This window comes from Triplophysa rosa, linkage group LG4, assembly GCF_024868665.1.
Source record: "Triplophysa rosa linkage group LG4, Trosa_1v2, whole genome shotgun sequence".
NCBI lineage: Eukaryota > Metazoa > Chordata > Actinopteri > Cypriniformes > Nemacheilidae > Triplophysa > Triplophysa rosa.
In genome coordinates this window covers 27,041,458-27,067,884 of record NC_079893.1, presented here as the reverse complement: position 1 = coordinate 27,067,884, position 26,427 = coordinate 27,041,458, and the positions used below count along the sequence as shown (strand labels likewise).

Here is a 26,427-nt window from a genome sequence, read left to right as displayed (position 1 = left end):
CCCGGTGCATCGGCACATGTCCTCTGACGTGACGAGCTAGCAACGACGTATATGATGACGTATAACAGTGTAGTAGTGGTGTCCCATTTCTTAGCGGAAAATTTGTAGCCCTTCCCCTTGCCACTTTGTTTCAAGAGGCGAGGGGAAGGGGCGAGGGGTAGGCGAAGGGGTAGAAAATAGAATTGGGATTGGGCCTTAGTCATGTGATATTTCTGAGCTTTAGTCAGCAGTCACACACACAGGTACGCACACTCTCCAAGGTGACACAAGGTTCGTTCGCGAGTCGGGCCTTAGTGACAGGCCCTGTCAAACGGCCGAGACAGAGAGAGCTTGTTCAGCAGACACATCATGCTCTAATGACCAGGAGATGACTATCAACTGCAGGACTAACAGCAGCATTTACCACCCGAGCACAGCTAAAGACATTCTGCACAGAGAGAATGCATGACAAAAGATGAATAAATAATAGACCCCGGAGAAAGACACTGAATTACTTCAATATCAGCAGAAGTGCTGGACACACAATTTGTCTTACTGAGGATGGCAAAGCAAGTCTAAAATATTTCACTGTACTGTATACGGTAAAGCACGCATTAACATAAGTCTACACTTAGATCCTTAGTTTAGGTTTATATATACTGTAGCTGCACACTGTTGGGAGATGGCAGAAAAGACTTACTAACAGAAAAATATACATTTAATTTGTCTCCTGCTCCCAAAAGACGTGGTTATACTTTCCAATGGACCTGATTATTTGTGCCCCTCATAGTAATTTGTTCTGCAGGGCAGTAGACAATAAGCATAAGTGCTACCAGGAAAGAACATCATTATTTATATTCAGTATCAGCTACCTAATAGTTTTTTTTTGCTTTTGACAAAGCAAACAGAAATGCATTTTACAAATTTTTCTAATTAGTACAGACAATTTTTCCTTCAATGTACTAATTATTTCCTTAAATTTGCTAGTTCTTTTCTTTTGATTTACAAATTTGTTCCCTCGATTTACTAGTTTGTTCGCTCAAATTACTCATTTGTTTCCTCAATTTACTAGTTTGTTCCCTTGATTTACTAATTATGCAGAACATTTACTAATTAGTTCCTTCGATTTACTAGTTTGTTCCCTCATTTTTGCTGGTTCGTTCCTTTAATTGACTAATCATGCACAAAATTTACTAATTACACTGTAATTCCCTCGACTTATTAGTTGTTTTCCTTTGATTTACTAGTTCGTGTGCACAATTTACTATTTCGTTCCCTCAATTTACTAATTTGTACCCTTGAATTACTAATTTGTTCCCTCGATGTACTAGTTTGTTCCTTTGATTTACTAATTTATGCACAAAATGTATTAATTGGTTCCCTCGATTTACTAATTCATTGCTCGACTTAGTAGTTTGTTCTCTTGATTTACTTATTCATTCCCTCGATTTACTAGTTTGTTCCCTCGATCTACTAGGTCTTTTCCTTTTATTTACTTATTTGTGTGCACGATTTATACTAATTCGTTCCCTTGACTTACCAGTCTGTTCTCTTGATTTACTACTTTGTTTTCTTGATTTACTAGTCTGTTCCCTTGATTTAATAATTCGTTCGCTTGACTTACTAGTTTGTTCCCCTGATTTACTCATTTGTTCCCTCGATTTACTATTTCTTTTCCTTTTATTTACTCATTTGTGTGCACGATTTACTAATACGTTCCCTTACTTTACTAGTTTGCGCACAAAATTGACTAATTAATCCCCTCAATTTACTAATTCATCAACACAATTTACTAGTTGGTTCCCTCAATTTACTAGTTTGTTTCTTGTTTTAATAATTTGTGCGCACAATTTAGTTATTCGTTTTCTTGCGCACAATTTATGTCATATGCGGGGCTCTGTATTGACACACAGAAGAAGGGATTTAAATTTTAGGGAGTCCTGTTCCTATAAACGATTTCCTTAGGGCTGCTTATCCACCGGGCCGTTTTTACGCGTTATTGGTTAAAAACGCCAGCTGCGGGGCACTTGAGCGTGTAGAAAAGCTGCAATTTTTAAAAGCACGGCGCACTTCCTTTGCAAACAATTGAAAAATACTCCAGCTGCATGGAAAAATGCTCCGGTGGACACTGAGCGTGAAGCCTTTAAACTCATTTGGTCTTTCAGGCGTTCAAACCAACAACATTTTAGTTAGCAGGTTAGGTTTTTAATTACAAAAGCACAGCGCTCAGCACATAACTTGCAATCTAACGTTTCTCAGCCTTGCAAAAAAATGGATGTAGCTACAGCTCACTGATGCAGTGGATTTCCAGACATGCTCAGTCAGAGAATGGAGAGAGAGATTGGGTCAACAGATGAGTGTTTGTTAAGCTCAGCACTGCCCGAGGGCAAACACTGATGAAATGCAAACAAAAGGCAAACTCAAAGAGGTGAAAGGTTCTGTCTCCAGTACATCACAAAGAGATTCTCCACAGCAACTCCAAATATTTCTGACACACCCTGTACCCAGTAACATCACTGCAATTCAATCTCCGAAAAACATTCACAAGCTCTAGCAGAGGCGTCGTCTACATCAGTAATTTGATGATGAATACACAATATTCCGTAAAAGAGAAACGTGATGCTTCTGAACTAAACAAACACATCTTGATTTTGCAGTCAGTTCATTAAAGTCCCTATGAAAATTGACTTTTTGGCTTTATTATGCAAATGATAGCTCTAAGGATATCTATACACAATAGTGTGTTCCAAAACATTTAAACCTCATAGTCTCTCACTTACACCATAACGGATCATTGACTTTTATGACATCATTTTGCACTTCAGCTTTTCATTAAATTCAAGGCTGTGAAAAAAAAATTGATCAAAAAACATGTGTGGGTCTTTTGACAGACCCAGAAAAAATCCAGGCTGAGAGGTAAACTCAACCCTACTGGCGATTTTAAAAGGGGGAGGAGCCACTCAATATGCCCCGCCCTAACTTCCTGTTTTAGTTAAAATTACGTCAACATATTGAACAAAGCTACCAATTTCAGTTTTTAACTATCCTCACAAATCAATTTTGCCATTGTGCATGATAGGGAAACTCTTAGGTTACCAAACTAGTGTAAAAACAAATCAGAATTCAATTCAAATTCACAGTAATTTTGGTTTCATGAATCAAAACTCAAGCGAATCACACCAACAATCCTAAACTGTCTAAAGTTGAAACTTTACCAATGATAGTACTAAAAGAAAAAATGAGTTTAAAAATGAAAATCCTCTCAAAATGCACTCATAACTTCTTGTCTCCTGTGTAACACAAAATGTAAGTGGTCAGGATATAAAAAAAATCACCATAAAAAATTCATCTCCACACACAAAAAAAGTAAGCCTTGAGATTGGAACGAAATGTGCAGAATAAAAGATCACAGAATTTTTATATTTCACTAAACTATTCCTTTCATACAGAAACCAAATAACGCTTAAAACTAGCTTGATGTAATGAGAACAATAACTAACGAACTAGCCTATAATATTTCAGAAGTATTCGTAGGACCTTTGGTCTTCGGTATATGTCAGCCGAAGAGGTTTTTATAATGCGAAGGGAGAGACAGGAAGAAGAATAACGAGAAACGTCAGAAGGTCAGGTCAGGAGAACGGCTGGATGAGAGCAGAGAACGGCAAAATATGTGCGCGGGCTAAAACCCTCACATAAATGAAGACTTCGCCTGCACAAATGAATGCTGCCGCTCGAGGCAATTGAGGTCAACTGATGTCTGCAGTCCACATACGAAAATTACCAGCAGAACAGAAGAAAAAAACACAGAACAAATAAGCCGAAATTCCTGCGTTAGCTTAATGAAAGTTGTGAGAAATCTGACCTCCATCGTTCGCTCCATCTATGTATGCTATTATTTCACAATTATCCAAAAGTTTTTTAAAGAAAATGCGATGTACTTTTTATACTCAAGTATCATTGAGCAACCATTAACTTGGTGTAAACAGACCTTTGCATTTGGAAAACAACCTCTAACGTCTCAAGCAATTGTGCTGTAGCGTTTCAGTTGGCTGCAGGCAGACGTTGGAGTGTTTATTAGCGAGTCAAAGCATCTCATTAGGAAGAGCATTGTGGGCGGTCGAGACCATCGGTGGCCACATTCTGCACTCCTCTGACTGCAAACCTTTATGGATCATTTGATTAGCAGTGGGTAATTGGCTCCGTGCTTTATGCGCTATGACTTTCCCTTTCGGCACAAGACAATCTTTAAAAGTTAAATACGAAAGGCCAAAGGATCTCAGCAAGATGTCTAACACCATTGCTGTAGTAAAGGTCAATCTTTATATTTTCAGTACAGATCGTTCTCACAGAAGTAATATTACAGTGAAACTAGATTTGTACATTTTGACAAAGAGAGAAATACATGCACATGCCAAATGTCGAGGGCATTGATATGGTTGCTAAACGGCTTTTAGTGTCTTGCTATGTGGTTATATAATGTGTACAAGCATTGAAAAAATAGGTAAACTATATTAAATAAGACTTTTTAATTCTTTTAATTTCTAACTGCAATGAAATTCCTGCAATGAAAGGCAATGTAAGTGGTATACAATGTAGATGTGACAATGGGGACGATAAAGGGGCAATCGAGGACACTCACCAGGTCAGTTTTGGGCAGGTCTTGAAACTCTGAAGAGTAAAAGGAGGGTGTTTTCCCAAAGCTGTTGCCGTCGTTGGCAGGTTTGGCTGGCTGGGCATGTTGCCGATAAGTGGCGCTTTTAGGAGTCCAACAGAAAAGGTTGATGGATTCATGGACACAGCGCTCAATGTCAATTTCTAAATGAGACCAGGAAAGAGAGAAAAGAAATCTTTAATCACAACTGTATAATACATGAAGAAAAAGAAAATATTTAGCAAAAAAGAGGTGTGGTGTAGACGTTAAAGATGTTCAAACCCACAACAAAGGTATAAGTAATAAGTATAAGAAATAATAACAAAAGGTATAATTCACCAAAAAATGTACGACCCATTATGTCATACTAAATCTGTAAGATCTTCTTTCTTCTGCAGAACACAAAAAAGATGTGACCAAACATTGACCCCCATTGACTTCCATTGTATGGACACAAAACCACAGAGACATTTCTCAAAATATCTTCTTTAGTGTTCCACAGAAGAAAGAGTCGGATACAGGTTTTGAATGATATGCCGGTAAATAAATGATGACAGAATTAATTTTTTTGGGTAAGATATCCCCCCAATGACACAAATGTAAACTGCAACTCATAATGCACCGTCAGTAGTGCATTCTCAATGCTACCTCAAGGGGCGCTATAGGCAGCTTTAAACTTGCTCTATTGATAAGATCCAGAAATGATTATCTGTGTTGATTAAAAGCACACATCACTCCAACAGTTTCATTTCAAAAAACTTTTTTAACTATCAAATGTAAAGTGCTACACGATTTCAATATCAAAGACATAAGAAAAGCAGCTTTATGTTGATACGGCAAAGCCGCAGAAGAATCACAGCGCTTCCTCCCAATTAACCTAGGGTGACTTCTTTCCGACAGCTCTCAACACTCGCACATCCTGCCAACGTCTCATTCAGCCACAAACATCAACACAGCATTCACACTCTCACTGTGAAACGTGAAGAAGAGAAGCGGAAGTCTGTCCGCGTCCCTCAGACGAGAAGCGAACTCTCTGGAGCTGTGCTCTTTAAGGCAGAGATTAAATTCAGGGATTTGCATGGATATCAACAAACCGAGATGTGTGATATTTCTATCCTGTTAGTGAAGAAACAGTATCACTAATGAAAAGGTTTAGCATGCTTGGCCTACTATTCAAATCAAGCCAAGAATGAAAGGTTCATTTTACTTAAAGGAAGACGTGACAGGAATACTGGATTATTTAGGCTGGATTTACACTGGAGGTCTGTTATCACATCCTCAAAAGGTGCAGAAGTGAGAGAGAGAGAAACAGAGATGGCGAGAAAGATCTGTTTCCAAACCCGGCAACCTGCCTACTTACCAAGGGTGCAAGCGGTAGACACAAAACTAGTATTCCAAATTTTGAATTTTTAAACACATTTACAAATAACATACAAGGCATAACATATAGGAATAGAGTAGTCATTAAAAAGTCAAAGGTTTTAAATCATAAGGACAATAAAAAGTCTTTTTTAAGGAGTCCCTCCTCCCCAGTGAATCGCGTCTTTGGAAGACAGCTGCCTCTGTAGGCAGTAGGGAGCGAGGCATCTCATTATGTTTTGGAAGAGACACAGAAGGGGAAGGAGCAAAAGCAAACAACATGAGAGAGGAGGTACCAGTCCGTCAGCGTGTCAGAAACAGTGACAGATGATTCACCTCCCCGTCCCTCCTACCGCCGACCCAAATCCAGGACTGAAGTGAGTCAAGACAGATGGGTTTGAGATACGAGGCGGTCCTGTCTGCTGCGCGTGATGAGGCACACATCATAATTATAGAGCCTTGTCCCCACTGCCAAAATTCTAGCTGAATATTTGCGATTTGCTTTGAGTGATCTTGCTGTGTGCACCAGGTGTCCTTGACCTCCGGTCTGACATCCAATAGCATTTTTAATGCTATTGGATAAAAAATTGAATTTGGCAAAATGACAAAGAAAAGCAATGAATTAAGACCTCAATTTTAACCCGACCTTTTGTTATATAAGAGGGAATCGTAGCGAACATCCTGTAAGTGTCAGAACTGAAAACGCCCTTGTTACTGAAATTACAACTGTTATTGACACCAGGCTCAGCGAACGGCAGGTCCTGGAATGCACCTATCTATAGATAGGTTGAACACCGCCTCCACAACGACTACTTCTCTAGCCCCGCCCACTGGTTCGCAAATGACTTTAGCCACACATAGTACACACTCCTGCATTTGTGATGATTGACAAACTGGTAACCATAGCGACATATTTTTCGGCTAAAGATTCATTTTGACCGTCAGCTTAAACTAAACTATGTTGTGTGTTTATGCTCGGAAGGCTACATCACACAGCGCTCTTTTGCTGTGTTGCCATGTTTGTTATTAATAAGTGCTTTTATGCTTGTTGTTTGGTCTTAGATCAAAAAGCCTCGGCACTTAGGTCTTAATAAATGGTCTGTTGCAGATTTTAAGAATTTTTGGTCTTATAAAATATATAAACAATTAGCATTTTAAGGTTTGTTTTTGTCTCGTCTTTATTTGCTTATTTTTTCTGTGAAGATCTGGCAACCCTGTCACTTTAGTGAAGGGCTCTCGAGAGCGGCTAGCCCCCAGTCATATGTGCAAAAGTGTGGACTTCTTTCACTGTTATTTTTATTTAGAGCGACCAAGCAACAAACATGCAACATTGTGCAGCGCCTGGTTGTGGAAGAACACAGTCGCTTCCTTCGGATTCTGATATTAAGAATGCGTGGTTGAAGTTTATTTTTAAGTACGTTCCTGCTCACGCGGGTGAAACATTGAGCATTTGTTTGCGTCATTTCACCATGGATTCCTTTGTGAACAAGGCACTAGATTTGCGGTGAGACTAAAATTAAAAAGCAGTGCTGTGCAGTCAATATTGGATCCGACAGGAATGGCGCAGCAATCTTATGTGAGTAAAACATATTTGTACTATGCGTCACTATCCTATTCCTTTTATTGGGCAACTCTCCCGGAAATGATCAGCAAGTAAAAAGACATAGCCCGCCCACGTGCCAACCGACGAGCGATAGTAAAATCCGCCTACCATCAAGATTGGCTGTTCTGCGTCAAGCTTGGCTGCGCTGTGGGTCTGCACTGCAGCTCGCTACTCTTGTGATAGGGAGAGAAGTTTGAGGTGTGTTTGTTTGTTCACGGCGGATATAACGCTGGAAACTGATAGATGGCGATCCCAGTGATAAAGGATGCCGGACATGAACCGCAAGCGGTAAGTCAAACTAAGTCATATGTCTGTGTTTTGTTGGCAATCGGTGTGTACTTGCTTTATGTACAAAACACGAAGGGATTAATGCGATGATGTGTTGTGTGCTCGTGCTGTAGTACGGTCCCACAGCCTCCAGCAGCTCGTGTTATTCCTGAAAATAATCGTACAGCTGTGTCTATCTTTTATAAATGTGATCAAACTAAACACTGTTCGAAGATGCGACTGTATAGGTACTCCAGATTAATATGAGATTGGCAGAAACTGCGTGTGTTACCTGATCTTTAACTTTCGGTACACAATACATTCACAAATAATAGAGAAACCTACAAGAACCATTACTTGGCCAAACTTGCCTCTCCAATATTTTGAATTTAGACAGCGATACCAAGCTCAACAGCTAGACGTAAATGTACCATACGGTTTCTTAAAATGCATCAAAACTACAGGACCCATTCAACAAATTGTTTATTTAATAAAATGAACATTCAACAAAATTCAACAAATCGTTTATTTAATATAATTATTATAGAAATAAATAATAACAAATTAATATTAACATAAATTAAATTAAATATAAACAGTTATAGTATTAGACACTAGCCAAACACAGATAGGACGTTAACTGCAGTCCCGGCGAGCGTCTGATGAAACGGTCTATTTAATGCATGTATTTATTTATACATAGATTAAAAAAAACGTTTTAAATGTATTGTTTGATTGTTATATTTCAACACATTTAAAACCATGACCTCTATTTAAAAATTATATTATTATTATTATTTATTAATTTATATTTTTAAATTATTACATTGATTCATCATTTTATTTTTAATCTTCACTCTTGGTTCTCTAGTCTAGTTCGTACTACTTTACTATAATAAAATATTTGAGATTGGAAATCTACCAGCCAAAGCTTGAACTTGTGGTCAACAAACAACGCTTGCAACACAGGTAAAAATATAAAAGGAGAAAATCTAAATCATTCTTTGTCATAGGACAAAAATTGAATGCAAGATATGCCTGGTACAAAAATAAAATGTTCTCCAAGTCACAGACATACAACAAAAACAAAGAACACATTTCAATTCATATAATACATGAACGCTGCATAAAACAACACCATGCCCCAGCACAGTCTTCCCAGTGGTGCCAAACCAAATGCCATCCAATCGAAAGACACATCTGGCTATGCATTCCACATTCCATCACGCGATTAGATGCAGAAGTTATTCAGGCGCATTCACATAGGAAACAGGCGCCGGGTTAACATTGAGTGACAGAGGCCTAAGTCAGACTGAGAAATAAAAATGATACCGAACACAACCCCAATGTAACATCATCCTATGCCTCAGCTCCACATTTTCACTATTTACAAGATTTAGCATTAAAGATACTCCAGGCATTTGTTGATTATTTACCTAGTGAGCAATGTAGTAGGAGTATATATTCATGTGAATGTAAGTACACCAGCTACACTGTGAATGTTGATCATGTTAGGCTTTCCACTAAACTTGATGGGATGTTTCAACCCATGGTTGGGTAAAATATGGACTAAACGGTTGCACTTTATTTTACAGTACGTGTAACTATAGTGTACTTAGAGTGTACTTACCTAAGAAAGTACTGGGTAGTATAAGGTAACTACATGGTATACGTTTAGGTTTAGGGGTAGGTTCAGGGTTAGTACCTAGTTATTAGCCAGTTATTATACTTACTGTAATAAGTACACAGTATGTACATGGGAAACAGGACGTAAAATAAAGTGCTACCGACAAAACTAACAACCGAGTAATAAATTAATCGATGCAAGTGTAAATTATAGTTAATTCAATTAATGTACAACACACCTAGGCCACCAATGTTCATTGAACAAAGAAATTCGACATTAGTGAGAAAAATAAAATGACTGTATTTATAGCTAAATAATATTTCGGCCACTGTTTTTCGTAAAAGGTACTAAGCTAAATACAATCAAATATAAATGAGTAATGACGATTTCATTCTGAACTAGTGGATGATCTTACGGCAATTCCTAACTATTTACCAGGTGGCTAATTCGTATGAATTTGTATGATTTCATTTGTATGTTTTAGTACGATTTGCTTTGGTGTCAGTGACGGCTAGGTATAGGGGTGGGGTTAGGTGAGGGGCTTCAGTTTGATTTTTTACAAAGAAGCAATACTGAAGCCCCTCCCCTAACCCCACCCCTAAACCTAACGTGACAAGATTGTATGAATTCATACAAATTAGCCACCTCGTAAAATGTGACAACTTGTACCCTCACGAGGAACCTCACTTCTTTTGACACTGAAAATTAATGTCTGTGTGTCCATTCAGAGTCCACAAAATAATGAAACGAGAGATCCAGAGCCATTTAAAACCCACTGGCTCATGACCGTGTTTTATCACTGCCATCATTTTACCGCCCACAGGATCCACAGTGCATGAGAGCGGAAACCGAAATTGAAGCCCTTGATACAGGTCATGCAGCTTTTACCTGAAACCTCTGTATGACGTTGTCTGAGGAGAAAAATGTACCCCCGGGCCTTTTCTCCAACTAAATATAGTTTGCTTGCGTGATTGCACGCTGAAAGCAGGTCAAAACAAACTATGTAATCACAGACGAAAACTTAGGGACATGTTATTGACAAGTCGAGACATTTGTGTTAGGGAGGAAAGAATGACACCTACTGTAAATTCCCCTCATGTAGTAACAAGTAGGTCAAACCAAACGTTAGCATGGAGGAATGTGATTACACTGCAAAAAATCACTTAACGTTATGGGAACGGTAGCAGCCAGGGCATCAATTAATATCACACTTTCAAAGCTGCCTTAAAATTTTTTAATGAAATCAAGCCCAAAAAAGTCACATCAGCTTAAATTATATTAAACTGACTTACAATTCATTTGAAATTGGTTAAACAAGATTTTTTTTAGATTATATGAAATGCAACTACATTTTAAAGTTTAATTTACAATTTAAAAATCCAATATTACAGCAGCTGGGGAATTAAAATGACAAGTTTTTCATGTTATTTTACACCAAAATTGTAATTGTACAGTTTTTACCATATTTCAAAAATATGTGGAAATTTTGTAAAATATTTTTTTTCCAGTGTGACTTGTAAAGCCAATTTGATTTAACCTAAGTTTTTTTTACATCTTATTGTAGGAGGATGCTAGTTGAAAAAACCTTGCTAGTAAAAAGCTTTTTTTATTTTAATATAATGATGTGCACAGGTTTGATTGAGGGCTGGATTTAGGGTAAAACTATCATTGCGAAAATTATTAGAGGTGCCGTTCCCCGTGATGCCAATTTTCAAACTTTAGTTAGTGTGTAATGTTGCTGTTAGAGAATAAATAATATCTGCAAAATGATAAAGCTCAAAGTTCAATGCCAAGCGAGATATTGTCTTTAACAGAATTCGCTTTTCAAGGACTACAGAGAACGGCTGGAATCAAACTACAGCCCTTTACTTCCCTGGTAAATGATGTCCTTTGAAGTCCTGCTTGCAAACGTCTCCTTGTCAATCTTTTTTTTTTATTATCCAACTTAGGTCCAATATAAAAAGGCAAAACTAACGCTTATGTTATTAGTGTTAATTAATATAACCGGTCTGACGCCACTCGGTCCGGTGTCATTTCCCTCGCCATAGTAGGACAAAAATTGAGCTCTCTAACAAAGATTGACATTTGCACATGCACTAGCAGACCTCCGTTACACTTCGATCGATCTGCATGTTTTTAACATATGAAGTGAAGTTGACGCCATTGTTACTGTTTATTGCTAAAAGCCAAAGTTTATGAATACAAGTGGGGGACCGACCAATCACAACAGCCTGAGAAGCAGAAGCCCGCTGATGTGGTACTGGTGGGACATCTTCAGACACACACTCTAAGTGGGGAACCAATCACGACAGACTGGGTCAGCTTTACCAATCAAAGCGTTTCGGAATGAGGGACTTTATAGAAACCGGAAAAAATATGATCGTTTTGTTAGAAGAGGAACAGCGGTGAGCAATAAACTTGAAATATGTGAAATATAAAGCGTTTATTGAAACTAGAAACATGAACATCCATTGTTAAACACCCAAAAAACATAATCAAAGCTTCGAAAACAGCCAAAGAATGGCACCTTTAAAAACTATGACTTTACTACAAGTAAAACAAACCAAACGAACCATTTGTAGTAAAACTGTGGTTATACAAATGGTAATAAAGCCACCAAAAACAAGGTTACAACGCTTTTACTATAGTAAATTACTATAGGGTAGGGAAAGGGATGAAAAATCAGCCTAGCATTAAAACTCTGGAAGTCTATGGGATGTCCTCAGTAATAGTTAAATAAACCCATGTGTTTTGCATTTGACTGTAACAAACTACGAGAGCATCAGCAAGCAGAGCACAAATATTTTACCTATAAAAGGAGTTTCTCCTTGAGCTCCTCACAGACTTTAATGTGTCTTGCCAGGGAAAGAACAGAAAGCCTTAGACCTCAACAGTATCGACCCAACATCCCGTTTCAATACAACAATCTCCATCTCCAGATGACTTAAATGTCTTAAATGCCACGTGCTCCCCTGCGTCTGGCAAATAGCCATTTAAAACGAGCGATTTAGAGACAAAAGGTTGGAAACAATTTCAAGACACTATGGACGGCTACCAAACAACCAGTAACAGCTGAGGCGGCAGCGGTGCATGCGAGGCAAATCCAGGAATCTGAGGCATGCGATGCAGAACTTCACAGCATGTGGTGAAAGAAGTCGCAGGCGTGACCTTCACTAACATAGGCGTGCGCATCTTCTGCCCTGTAACCGTTGCCTTGCGGGGTGTTAATTACACCACCATCACAACCGCATACAGAAGAGAGAGATGCCAATCCTTGGAGGCCTCAGTGAACCCGTGGAGAAAGCATCATCCTCTCGGCTTCAAAAGCCAAAGTTTCAAAGACGCTTAATTCTCTGAGAGCCTTATGGTTTATGCAGAGCGATTGTGGATTTTCACAGCATCATATGTCAAGTCGGTAAGCTGACAAAAGGTTGCGCTTTGAAACAAATTCGCTGTTTGACGCAGAAACTTTTCAAAACATTTCAAACCTTCCCCTTGGTGGAGTAATATGGTATGTGTGGTTAGTGGAAAACAAAATCTACCTGGATATTTACTATAAGATACCGAACCTGTACTTTTTTTTATGATAGTACACAAAATGTCATTAACTTGCATGTTTTAAAGATCAAACCTCCTCCACCAGTCAATACGAGGGATATATTTAAGGAATACTCCTTATACTTCCTTATACTATATTTAAGGAATACTATTTGGAAATAAGTTTCAAAACCTTTTCCAAATATTTCAAGGTCCATTTAAATGATTTAACACAGCAGGTTTTGACACATCATGAAATCAGTTATGTTGATCAGACATATGTTGATTAGACCCCTGTATCACGGCCTCTGGCGTTCTCCGGTGATGTCAGGTGTGCGGCGGTGAGGAGGGAACGTCCCGCAAAATCTCTGCAGCTATTTTGAGCTTGTCAGTGAGAAATGCTTATTTGCCACTTGTACTCGGATCCTTTTTGTGTCAAAGCTGATTTGTGGTTGGCTTCAAGCTATAGATATTTGTTTCATGATAGGACGGAGTAATGTCGTTTCTCACGGGCTGCTGTTGAACATCACATCAATCTCCAGAAATAATGTAATTGAATAAGCCTTTCATTTTGACCTTTAAATATCTTTTTAATGAGTAAATGCTTATTACAAAATAACTAAGATTAACTTCAATAGTTAGTTCATGTTAAATTATGTATCTAATTTAAGTGAAGAAGTGTTTTATGATTTCATTTTTGGCCCTAAACCATGACCCTTTACATTTCACGAGTCACTGGGATGCCCCAATGACAGTGGAGCTGCTGTAAAATTGTGCATTTTTGGAATAACTACTAACTGAAAGACATGTCCTGCCTAATCACACCTGTATCTGATGCTTCAGGCTCTGTCAACTGCAAAGTTGTCAATCATTTTGAGGGTTTCGGTTTGGTGATGGTTTGGAGGGCGGAGCTATGGATAAAGAGGTCTGGCTGAATGGATGAGGGAGGTTTTCGAATTGGATTATTAGCCAAGTTACTATTTTGCTAAATATCTGTATGAGATTGGACCAACATTTATTGTATTTGCGTTTTTGGGTGACCTACCTTATCAAATATGAATTTAAATATGATTGCGTCTCATTTTCTATGGAAAGAAATAAAAAGTTGAATTGATACACATCAATGATGTGACCAGCATGCAAATCTATTGCCCAATCGATCAACAAGAAACAACCGCCCATAGACCACTTTGGAAGACGTAAACAATGCTGGTCCAGAAGAACTTCTCGTTTCAGTTTTTTAATTTACACTACACAAACGTTGAACAAAATACAACCAACAGAAAATACAGAATCAAACGTTAAGCGAATATCTTTAATATTTTATTACATATGTAAGAATAATAATATTAAATAAATCTGAAACCGGAAGTGGTCTCCGCTCTCCTGCTGTTTTTAAACCGACACAGACACGCACGCACGCCTCACCACCAAAACAAGCTTTTTTTGTTTACACCTGTGTACTTTTTGCCTAAGAGACCGAGACAAGTTTAGGACATTTCAAGCGCCATGGTAACCGGGTATTTTTCACATTATTGTGAGAAGTAATCCCTCTATTGTGACTGAGTGTACACACCATCACACTCTCCCCGCAGCCAGGAACGCTCGCAGCTAATTCCCTCACATTAGGCTCAATCATCGTCCATCACTTTAGCCATGCCGCGCTGCTCCGCGCTGACAGGCACCTCGGGGAAAGCGCAACGAGCAGATGCCAGAGGCGGTTAAACCGGAGCTGTTCCGACCGGAACGCCACGCGTCAGGCCGCAACGGTGCCAGCTGCCATGCAGAAAGCACGGCGTAAGCCGCATAACATATCCTGAGCTCATCGCAAACAAGTCTCAACCCAGCACCCGCGGAGGGAAGCTTACGGGGAACAAAGCGCATTGTTTGACAGAGGCAAGGGTGCGCTTAAGCAGACAAGCATGCGTCTCTTTGCTGTCTCGCAAACTCTGCGGCTGTTATTTCTAAGTCTGGGCTCACAACAACAATACGTGAGCACATTTATACTTAAAGGTGGAAATACCCATAATGCACCTGGTTTATATAATTCTAGCATACCCTCCATAAGAGTTGTCATATAAGAGAAAACTGTTGAAATATAAGAGTTCGGCAGTAACTGTTCTGTTAAATGACTTCACCGGTTTGAGGATGAACCAAACAACATTTACATACTGTATGAGTCTTCTAAGGGCACAGAAGGGCACAGCTTGTTTTTTTTAGGTTAACCAATTGTTACAAAAAGCGAATTTTTTTCCGATGTAAAAACATAACATTGCAAGTGTACTTTACAGAAATAAAATGCCAGACAAGTGTAGAATATGACTGATTTAAGGAAATGATTTAGCGGTCAACCAGTCTTTATAATACAACGCTTCTACTATGAAGTTAACCATAGAAAAGTGCTATTGGCAGTATTTTTAGAAAAAGACTCTTACCGGGCAAGTCTGAAAAGAGCAGGATACACTCATTAAAGCCGTTGGCCAGCAGTCGGTCTCTGAGCTGTTGCAGAATAGCGACACCAATGCAGAAAGGAAATGATGAGTTTCCTAACAACAGAGTATCCCAAAGGTGGAAGATCTTGTGTAGCGGGAAAACATCTAGGCAGAAAATGGGAAAACAACTGACTTAATGGAAGTTTGTAGCTTTTGTAGCCTAATAACTATATAAAGACCAGTTCACACCATGGACGATAACTGTAAGGATTATACCTAAATTAGCGTCCACACCAACAGACGATAACATTGTTTATTATAAGCTTGCGAGTGTCGTCACGTTTTCGCTTCTTTGCCGAAGGATATTACATATTTGCGAAATGCGCTGTGTAGCAGTTTGTCCGTTTAGGGCTACTGTAGAAACAACATGGCGAATTGCATGCAAGGGGACCCGCGGTGTATGTAGATAGAAACAGCTCATTCTAAGGTAATAAAAACATCACGCTTCATTATGTAAGGCCTTTATACGCATCTGAAGACATAATTATGTATATAACATTGCATTTCTGTCAATAGATCCTCCATAATCTCAAACATTACACCTTTAAATTCAAGTGGATTTTGATTGGCTATCCATTTTGAGCTTTCCTCAGCTGGAAATAAATTGCTCTGAAAGTGACCCCTACAGATTTTATTTTGTTTTATTAAATCGTTCCTTCGTTTAAGGTAAATAAATGATATAGCTGCTGTTATGGACAAAGAAACTAGGCAACAAATTAATAAAATGTAAGCATGTTTTACCTAAAGCAAGGAAACAAATAAAACATGCTCACCTATTGTTTAACAATGTGAACAAGTGAGCAAAACATGCTCACGTATTAATAAATCGTGGGAACGAACACTTATTCATGGTCACGATATAACTTTTTCGCATGTCATATGCGGGGCTCCGCAGAACCCAACGATACCGCTCCTCTGTATCTTTAATGTTACAGTTGTAGTGTAAATGCCTCTATTTTAAAGGAGTAGTTCCCCTTCAGAATGAAAATTCTGTCATCCTTTACTCACCCTCTTGTCATTTTGAACCTGTATGACTTTCTTTCTTCCACAGAACACAAAAGAAGATATTTTGAAGAATGTTCTTAACAGCCCCCCATTCACTTGCATTGGTTAGAATAGAAGTGAAAGGGGGGCTGTGCTGTTTTGTTACCAACATTTTTCAAAATATCTTCTCTTGTGTTCTGCAGAAGAAAGAAAATCATACAGGTTTGAAATGACAAGAGGGCGTGTAAATGATGACAGAATTTTCATTTTGAAGGTGAACTACTCCTTTAAATTTGAAGCGTTTCTAAAACTTTGTCATTATACTATATTATATCCTTATAGTGTTGTTATTGTTCTTGGTGTGAGTGGGCCTTAAAATATCAAAAGCAACATAAATGCAGTACAGTAGCATTGTTTGAGAGAAAAGAGGTGATTTAAACAAGGATAGGGCCTATTCATGCATGACTATTAAATGACAGCAAAGCATCATGGGAATACAACTGCAACTTTTTGTTGATGTCGTCATTTGTATCGAAAGACACTACACATTAAATCAATGAAACAATGCGCAATTACAATCCATCAGTGCCTATTGTTTTTGAAATCCCTCGTCTTGGGGAGACAAAATCTTATCAAAAGTCTTGATCATAATAAAGATTTTGTTTATACATGCCATCAAATGAAACCCCCCCCCCAAAAGATTTCTGAAATCGGTAAACCCAGCTCTTGTTAAGAACTAGTCACTGATACTCACGGGTGAACATCGTAAGGAACCAAGGGATTGCGTACAGCTGAAAGGAACAAAGAGAGAACATTCATTCTAGCACAAAAGCCATAATTTACATGAGCAACAGTGAGATTCATGTGAAAAAACGGAAAGGGTCCTATTGTCACTTCCCCAACAAACGCCACAGCGATTGTAAAATTCTTCAGAGGAAACCTGTGTTTGCAATTCAGGCCTTTGCCTACCACCCCAATGTGAAATGAGAGGACGTGTGTGGGAGGATAATGAACAAGCAACATGCCTCTTTCTCTCTCTCCTCTCTCTCTCCAGCACCTGTTTCAACACTGCCTCTTTTCCCATGGTTCTGCTGTGCTGCGGCGAGGTAGGATGTATAATCCATTTCAGCAGTTGATTGGTGGCTCTGCCTCAGAAGTGTTGAGGGAGAAATCAGAGGGCGAGTGCTAGACAGGCTTCAGTCTAGCCAGCTCAGTTCCCTGCTGAGAAGCGCTCCGTCTGAGAGACGCTGACCCCACCAAAACGTGGTGGAGAAGTTTGCTGCGCTCGAAAAGGAGCGATGCATGATAGGATTTAACATCTGCCGTGATGATAACCAGCCCAAAAATGTCATCCTGGCACCAACTTTATTGTTTTAAAGATTGCGACAACAACATTCAAGGTCGCCAACGTAAGAGAATGTACATAACCCTTGATGACATCATAACAAATACTGCCCTGGACCAATTAGGTGTGAAATTGTTTGGCCGCTAAGCGAGTATCTGGACGTTTCCGATAAAATCGGTTAGTTTTGGCAAAAATGTCGGCCCATCTAACATCATCTGAACGCCAGCGCGAAGCAGGACACGAAAGTAGGCCTTACCCAGCCAAATATAATAGCACTCACGGAGATAAAACTGAACAGAGCTAAAACCCCGACTGACTTCAGCCAAGATGTAGTCATGCCTCAAAGACCGTATGATAATGACACGATCAGTCAAGTCGATAGCATAACTACACTGGAGAACAGAACAAAAAATGGACATTCATTTTTTGAAACAGTCTGAAAGTAAGGAAATTAACATTCGTGAAGGAAAAACAACAATAGATCAAGGAATCGTGTCTAACCTCAGAACAAAAATTTTTACGTAAAACAAATATGCATCACACCTGGTTACGATTATGCTTAAAGACTAAAAAATAGTCAACTACGACCAATTTTGCTTCAAGAAACCTTGGGTAATGTTACAATCGCCCTTTAGAGAAAAATGTCACCAAAACTTGTAAAATACAGATCCTTTAAAAAAAAACTCAAGGGTACATTAGATTTACTGACCAGAAAGCAATCTGCGTCCCCGTCAAGCGGTTATCATGGAAAGATTAAGTGTACATCACGGCCTTCAAAAAAACTTCAGCCCAGCAGTAGATTATATCCTCCCATCGGATCTGCTTTTGATTCTCGTGGTGTAGCCACAACAACAGCTGTTTAGAGCTTGAACCGAACACCGGTGAATCAGAGACGGATTCGACTCTGATTCCCACAGCTCATCTTTTATTTGGTGTCGGTCTGGAATTTTAAAGTTTGCTCTTGGATTTGTCTGTGAAGGTCAACTGTTCATCATTGCGGAGAGAGACCAAGCCTTTGGAAATGGAGGGAGGCTTTGCGAATCCCAAAACATGTGATTGTATCTGTGCTAAAACTGGGCCCAAACTCAAATCTTAAGGTGAACCCAGAACCCATGTAAATATAGTGTATAGAGATCTCGGATAATGGACAAGAAACTACATACTGTGATTAAATGCACGGGCCTGCAAAAGGATGTTGGGACTGCACATATGTAACAAAATATCTTTACGGGTCAAAACTATTTTACAAGGCTGCTTAAATATAAAATATTTAAGGAAGTATAATATATATATAATACTAAAAGTTATTACATAGACAAGCTATCTGTGTTCTAATTTGATCGCAGGACACTTACATCCGGTATGAAGCCGATCTCATTGAGGTGGTTGCTAAGCTCGGGGTCGTGGAACGCGATCATCTGCGAGAAGACCGTGAGATATTCTGGAAACGTGCAGAATAAGAGTTATTGCTGTACAGACATACAGCACACATAATCAAAAAACTGCACACGACACGAGCCTGAGGTAAATATGACCAAACGTGAACCTCCTTTTTATCCTATGCTAAAAAGGTCAAAGGTGATCTTACCTTGTATAACATGAGAGTTGTCTTTCAGGAAGAAGTTGTACAGATATTTGGGGATAAAGGCCGACATGCAAGCATACGCAAGAGCTGAGAGATAAAATATAACTGGGTTAGAAACTCAAGTCACTTCATATATAATAGAACGGAATCTTTCTGAATGGTGAGTATTTATTTAAATATTGCGTCAAAAATTCTACCTTCATTGTTGAAATTTAGATACAGGAAAGGCGCACAGAGTGAATCCAAGCCTGAAGCGAAAACATCAGATAGGAGTTATTAATGCACACAAGAACAGATGCACACACACACACACACACACACACACACACACACACACACACACACACACACACACACACACACACACACACACACACTTTTGTATTATTATATTTTCAAATAATCATCATTTACTGTGTACATCAATCCAAAATAAAAAAGTGACTAAATTCTTCTCAAAGAAAATGAAGACTTCTTCTATTTTAATCATACATATTTCTTGTGCTGTGACTTAATGACATGACACGTTTTAATCCAAAATCATCCTTGCTGTAACGGAATACAGATCTCACTCAATAGTTATATAAACAAATCATTGTATGACAGTAGCTTAAAGGGACAGTTCACCCAAAAATAAAAATTCATTTTTCAATTGTTTTCATCATCAAAATGACAATGAGTCAAAAGTGCCCCAGAACTATTTGCTTTCCTACAGTACATTCTTCAAAATATCTTCTTTTGTGTTCAACAGAACAAAGAAATATAAGGCAATTTTCCTACTAAGGTTCAATTCAAAACCTTAGTAGAAATAAGGTGGTCAATGGTGGCCAGTGGTGGTCAATGGTGGCCAAGAACTGTTTGGTTACAAGCATTCTTCCAAATATCTTTCTTTGGGCCCTATTTTCATGATCTAAGCGCATGGTTTAAAGCGCATGGCGCAGGTGCACTCAGGGCGTGTCCGAATCCACTTTTGCTAATTTAACGATGGGAAAACGGTCGGCGTGCCCGGGCACATGGTCTAAACGGGTTGTCCCGATTCTCTTAATGAGTAATGGGTGTTTTTTTGGCGTAACGTGCAGTAAACCAATCAGAGTCTCATCTCTCATTCCCTTTAAGAGCCAGTTGCGCTCGCGCCATGGAGGATTCGCTACTTACACGGCGGAATTTGCAAGAGCAAAGACTGGACGCTTCTCTAGAGAGGAAACGCATCTGCTCGTGCGTGAGGTTAAAGCGCGCGATCAGATCATCTAGGCCTACATGACAAGCTGGATTTTTATCTTTATGTAGCCTACACAATAATAATCTTTTACATTGTAATCCATTTATTTTTTATATTTGGTAGGTTTGTGTGCTGCTGCGCTTCCCTCTGTGTAATAAGTAAAGTGAAAGCCCGCCCAGAGGCGCATTTTCTACTAATGCGCTCTTTTTCTTAAACAAAAAAAATATTGCGCCATTGACTTTAGACCAGGTTTGAGTTGGTCTATGTCGCAGTCTATTTTCAGTTCCTCAAAATAGCAACGCACCAACAATGCGCCTGAGCACACCTCTTTTTTAGACCAACACGCCAATGGGCGCACAAATGAACTCAAATGCATTTTGAAAACAGGATTTTTATTTTTAGATGAACTGTTCCTTTAAATTATACTTAATTACTATAAATATACTGTAATTCATTTGGAAACACTGAAAAAATATGCAATGCCTGTAGTACAAAAATCCCGCGTTAGAGAAATGAGAATCTATTCAGGAGCACTACAAAGGAAAAAAACACTCAAATGTCCAGAAGCATTACGGTAATGAGACAGTACCTATTATGAAACAAATCTGATCTCATTTTCTTCAAGCAAAACATAATATCTAATTTCCACCTTGATGTGAAATATGAAATATTGAGTGAAATATGACCTGGATATGCTTGACAGCTTTCATGAGATTCACCCACGCAGCAATTTATAAATCACATCAGATTCTGCTCTGTCACATCGGCTCTGTTTTAAGCAGTAAGAACCTTTATCTGTTTATAACGACACGATGTGAGTCTTTGCTTCCATCTAGTGGCAAAAAGACAGAGCTGAGCATACACAGCAGCACCCAACTAAACTATTCTTCACCTTGCCAGTAGACCAGGTCAGAATGAGACACAACCCAGGCCTTCAGGACCCGACGAAACTTGGTGTGACCCTGGGGCGACGACAGCAGTTCGTCATACTGGTGGCAACGTGGGATGTCCACTTCGATCTGCGTGACGGACGAAAGCAAAAGAAAATCTAAAGGAACTTCAGTCTGTGACCTTCAATAAACTCGGATAAGTGGCCGGGTGGGAGATTGCTTCCATTAGAGCCGCCGGGTTCCCGAATCGCTTGAAATATTCAGCAGTAGATAGTCAAATCTTAACAAGGCTTAAAGGTGAAAACAGCCACTCGGTAAACAAAGTGAATTATTCAACAGGCGAATGAATTATTCAGTCTGTCAATAAGCTTAATCAGTGCGAAGACTATTAAGGACTTGGAATCTCACCTGTCTGTCAGTGGGGATGGGCGTGTCCTTATCTATGCTGTCATATTTTGATTGGATATCCCCCTGTGGGAGTATTGAATACAAACGTTTATAGAAATAAAAGATCGTTCCAGTAAAAGGGTATTTCTGCATTCAAGCTAAATGTGCATCAGCGTTTGATCGGTTGCATACATCATGCGATTAAGCAAACACAGAAAATCGATATACCATTAATGACACAGAAAATGCCAAATGTGCTTTTTGGTTGATGAATGTATTGACACAACCTCAGAAAGAAAATCAGGTAAATGGCTCCATAGTTTTCTATTAGAAGAAGCATAAACATTGATTGTTTACAATATACCGTATACCGAGGTGTGAAACGCTGTACTTGTGCTCACCTCAATTCCTAGTAAAGTTGCCCACACCAGACCTCTCAGAAGTGGGGGAATATCCACCCGGGCCTCCTTCCAAATCTGGTTCTTTTTGTACGTGTACGTCTGAGAACAAACAGCAAACATTTATGGCACGTTACTACATAAAGTGCACAGAACAGATCAAGTAAATACAATTACAGGTGATTCCATTTCAACTACTACCTTCTACATCGCCATCTCTGTTTGAAGCATAAAATTGCAGGTTACATTACGTGCTTATCTTTATCTATGCTTGTTTTTTGCAAAACTGTGCCAGAATTACATTTCCTTTCAACACGGTTTGTTAATGTACTTGGTAATAGCAGATTTTTGTTTATTTTAAATCTAAAAAGTTACAGATTGCTACTTTAAAAAGCATCATAATAGTACTGGTTATACTTTATTTTTGTGTCCAATACCTGTTCCAAAAATGAATAATAATACAAAATACGTACAAGGTTCTATGTACCAGTGTGACCTTTTTCAAATCTCCTAGGGGATCATTTCTAAAAACGTCCCCTTTACCTAAAATACATTTCTTTCAAGGATGTTTTTGTGAGGTGATTTCAACAGGTTTTACTATTTTCTGTTGAGGCCTAAAAATGTGTGTTTGTGTGTGTGTGTGTGTGTAGGACCTTGAGCAGTCTGTCGAAGAGGACAATGCGGGTGAGCTGGTACTCCGTGTCTCTTTCGCGGATAATGAGCGGCAGGGTGACCGTAGCGGACAGTTCATTACTGCTGTTAGACTGAGGCAGACTGGATTGCCTGCGGGACACACAAGACGTGTCTGAATCCCCGTACGGACACAGACTGCTGCCAAACACAGCAGAATACATAAAAAGAGAAAAGCTATCTTACTCGTCTTCTAATAATGGATAGTACGTCTCTCCAGCGACATCCTTCAGCCTCTGGAATAAAACATTAGCAGTAGTATTTTATTAGCATGCATCACTTTACGCTTGATTCGTGACACACGCATGTGGGGCAATGAATGTGAAATGAAGCTTGCTACAAAAACTCACCAATTTTGTCAGGTGTGGGGTGATATTTTACAAAAAAGTTTTCACTTTGCATATTTTTTTATTCATATATGAGGTTTAAAGGGGTCATATGACACGGCTAAAACGAATATTATCATTTGTTTTAGATGTAATGCAATGTGTATACACGATTTAAGGTTCAAAAACGCTGTATGTTCCACATACAGGCAATGTTTGTATCTCCTCTTTGCCCCGCCTCTCTGAAACGCGCAGATTTTTATACTGCAAGCGTGTGATGGAAATGTAACACCTCTTACCATATTTGGAACATCAGGTTCCAAAGCAATTGTACTGACAGGTACGCCCACCTTACTTGTGTATACATTTGGGCGGTCTTAGTCAAATCATACCACGAACTGATGTAGATTTGTGGGGGTGTGGTTACACGAGGCGTTTCAGGCAGGTCTGGGTGAGCATTCGCTTTTAGATAGAATGCATCTTTTGTTCCGGCACTTTAATGTTTGCAATTTTACGTGTCTAATATATGCACGGGGCACTTATAACACACCAAAGACACAGAAAAACACGTATTCGCGCCATATGACCCCTTTAAAAACAACTACTTAAAATTGTTGCGGGACTATGCAAATTAGAACATGTTTTTATGTTATTAAACATTCAGCAACCAGGAACCACAAACACACTTACATTTTTGAGTTGATAGAGTGAAAGTGTCACAGTCGTGTCATCCAGGAGGAAACTCCTGTCTCGACCTTGACCGAAAGATTCTCCGTCCTCCAAAATAAATCTAGCAACACAACATGTGATGTAAGACACATGCAGCTGAATGCATAAAAACAAACCACACCCCTTAAAAACAAGGACTTTGATTGATTCTAGTTTATGTTAGAGAGATCAATGATGAGTGGGTACTTGGGAAGTGTGCAGGCTGGAGGTTTTGATTGGATGATCTCCTGATTGGTCAGTTCTTTCTCCAGGTCTCCTCCTGCCAGGCACCACAGGTGATAAACCTCATATATAGCTCTTTCTGCTAGGTAGTTTCCTCCATCATCTACATAAACAACAAAAGGTATGCACATTTCATGAGATACAATAGAATGCAAATGACAACAACAATCTTTATACCAATTCACATACCATGACTAAGAGGTTTTATACCCCTTGTCCACTGTAAAATTACTTTAATGCACGGCCTCAATTAGTTTATTGGTTAAATAAATCAACAGCCCAAGCATTATTTGTTCCATTCTTACTCCACGTAATATATCATTTATTCAATCTATTTACATTTACCAGGTTACGCTGCAACTTGGCGCATCATTACAAACCGTAAGTTCAAACGTGTACGTTTATTGGCATTACGGCACTCAGATATTCACTACACAATAATCGTGAGTCGTGACTATTTTCACGATAGGTGCGATTGCCCTGCTAGCGCGGTTTATTTGTGTAAGTGGGAACGCACTGAAAAGATAGGTCTCGGTCCACTTTCAAACAAACTCTGGTGCGGTTCGATTGAGGGTGCGTTCATATTTCTAGTTTGGATCTTCTGGTTATTTTGGTCTGGACCAATTTTTTTTTTTTTTAATTTAGTCCTGGTTCGCGTAGCGTTCAGATTGGCATTTTAACAGCGAACCTAAAGATATCGAACCTAACAGCTTACGTGTAAAGTCACAACGTGATTGGACAGCTTTTATGATTTATATTTTAAAACGGAACTTACCTGACATCCAAAACAATGCTGTGTGCACAGTGCTGCAGTCTGAACGCTAAGCGAACCAGGACAAAATTTACCTTAAGTAAAAAAGAAAAAAGCCTAACCAAAAGTACCGAACTAGAAATATGAACGTACCCTTATATAATTAGTACAGTAGGTTAATATATCTGTTATATATATTACATTTAAAACAAATAAATAAAGCATATACATATATATTTTTTAAATCCATCTATATTATATTATATTGTATTTAAAATAAATAAATAAAGTAAAATAATAATAAATATATATTGTATATTGTTATAATAATATATAATTCATAACTTACATTAAAAATGATCTGTCTGGCCATCTGGGATTTCGTTATGGAGATAAAAGTTTTGGATTGTGGGTTTTCGGTAGTTTTACAGCGCGCTTTGAGTGTATATTAGCATTGTTTGTTGTTTGCCTTTAGCATCTGATAAAGCGTTTGGACCCAGAAGTGGTGATGCACGACATCAGACTTAACAAGTGGATAAGCAAAGCACGTTTTGGCTCTACTGTTAGTTGTCATTATATGTACTGTATATATATTATATATCCATTCCAAATGCACACATTGTAAATGCTGAATAACCAAACCTTTACAGAGCTCGCTGATGTCCTCTGGAAGCTCCAGATGGGCACATCGGGGAGAAGCTGAAAACAATCGCACAGGGCTTTGATAGGGTTTATACTGATGGGAAACTCTCTCAAAAACAGAATCCCTCAGAAGCTCAGCCGGGGTGGATCTACAAAATAAACAAGCAAACACACTATGATTAGTATTGTTTGTTCCTGTAGCTCATTTTGGAGCATTGCGTTAGATTCCGAGGAGTCATACAATATTTCTAAAATGTATGTTTAGATAAAAAGTTTAGTTTAAATAAACCGTAAGTCGCTTTGGCAATGCCTGATTTGTCATTCTGTTCAGCAAATTCACTAAGATGTCAAAATGTGCTTTAGAATTGAGAAGAGATACAGGCAGTGCCCTTCTCAAGACATTTCACAACATAATAACATAAGCCCTCATGACAACATGAAAAAAGAGCTTTACGCCAAAGTGAGAGAGTGTTTTAAAGTGAGAGAGTGTTTTTCTATAATGAAATGACAGGGTGGTTGAATAGGTTACCTTTTGGATGGGAGAAACATCAGACATTTCCTCAATAATGCCTGCAGAGTTTCAGGCAGCTCCTGGTAGGATGTAGACAAGAATATTAGCGCCGTCTGCCCTTCACGCTATAAATGTGACAGCACTGAAAAGTGACTTTTTATGAGGACATTTGGGAAGCGTTAGCGCTGTGAAGGAAAAAGGAGCTTATCTCAGCAGTTTCAAAGAAAACCTTT

At 38.8% G+C, this 26,427-nt stretch overlaps 1 protein-coding gene across 2 annotated transcripts in view; it reads right to left on the bottom strand.

Annotated features, from left to right (window-relative positions):
- tbck (TBC1 domain containing kinase) overlaps nucleotides 1–26,427 on the bottom strand; it is a 42,703-nt gene that overhangs the window by 8,713 nt on the left and 7,563 nt on the right. For both annotated transcript variants that reach the window (XM_057331399.1, XM_057331400.1), the window contains exons 9-23: nucleotides 26,213–26,274; nucleotides 25,684–25,832; nucleotides 24,255–24,393; nucleotides 24,030–24,129; nucleotides 23,200–23,249; nucleotides 22,977–23,106; nucleotides 22,327–22,425; nucleotides 21,947–22,009; nucleotides 21,541–21,667; nucleotides 19,627–19,677; nucleotides 19,433–19,516; nucleotides 19,200–19,285; nucleotides 17,254–17,290; nucleotides 15,459–15,620; nucleotides 4,619–4,794 (exon numbers count right to left, since the gene is read on the bottom strand). In XM_057331399.1, coding sequence (XP_057187382.1) covers nucleotides 4,619–4,794; nucleotides 15,459–15,620; nucleotides 17,254–17,290; nucleotides 19,200–19,285; nucleotides 19,433–19,516; nucleotides 19,627–19,677; nucleotides 21,541–21,667; nucleotides 21,947–22,009; nucleotides 22,327–22,425; nucleotides 22,977–23,106; nucleotides 23,200–23,249; nucleotides 24,030–24,129; nucleotides 24,255–24,393; nucleotides 25,684–25,832; nucleotides 26,213–26,274 — 1,515 coding nt within the window. The remainder of the gene's footprint in view (nucleotides 1–4,618; nucleotides 4,795–15,458; nucleotides 15,621–17,253; nucleotides 17,291–19,199; nucleotides 19,286–19,432; nucleotides 19,517–19,626; nucleotides 19,678–21,540; nucleotides 21,668–21,946; nucleotides 22,010–22,326; nucleotides 22,426–22,976; nucleotides 23,107–23,199; nucleotides 23,250–24,029; nucleotides 24,130–24,254; nucleotides 24,394–25,683; nucleotides 25,833–26,212; nucleotides 26,275–26,427) is intronic.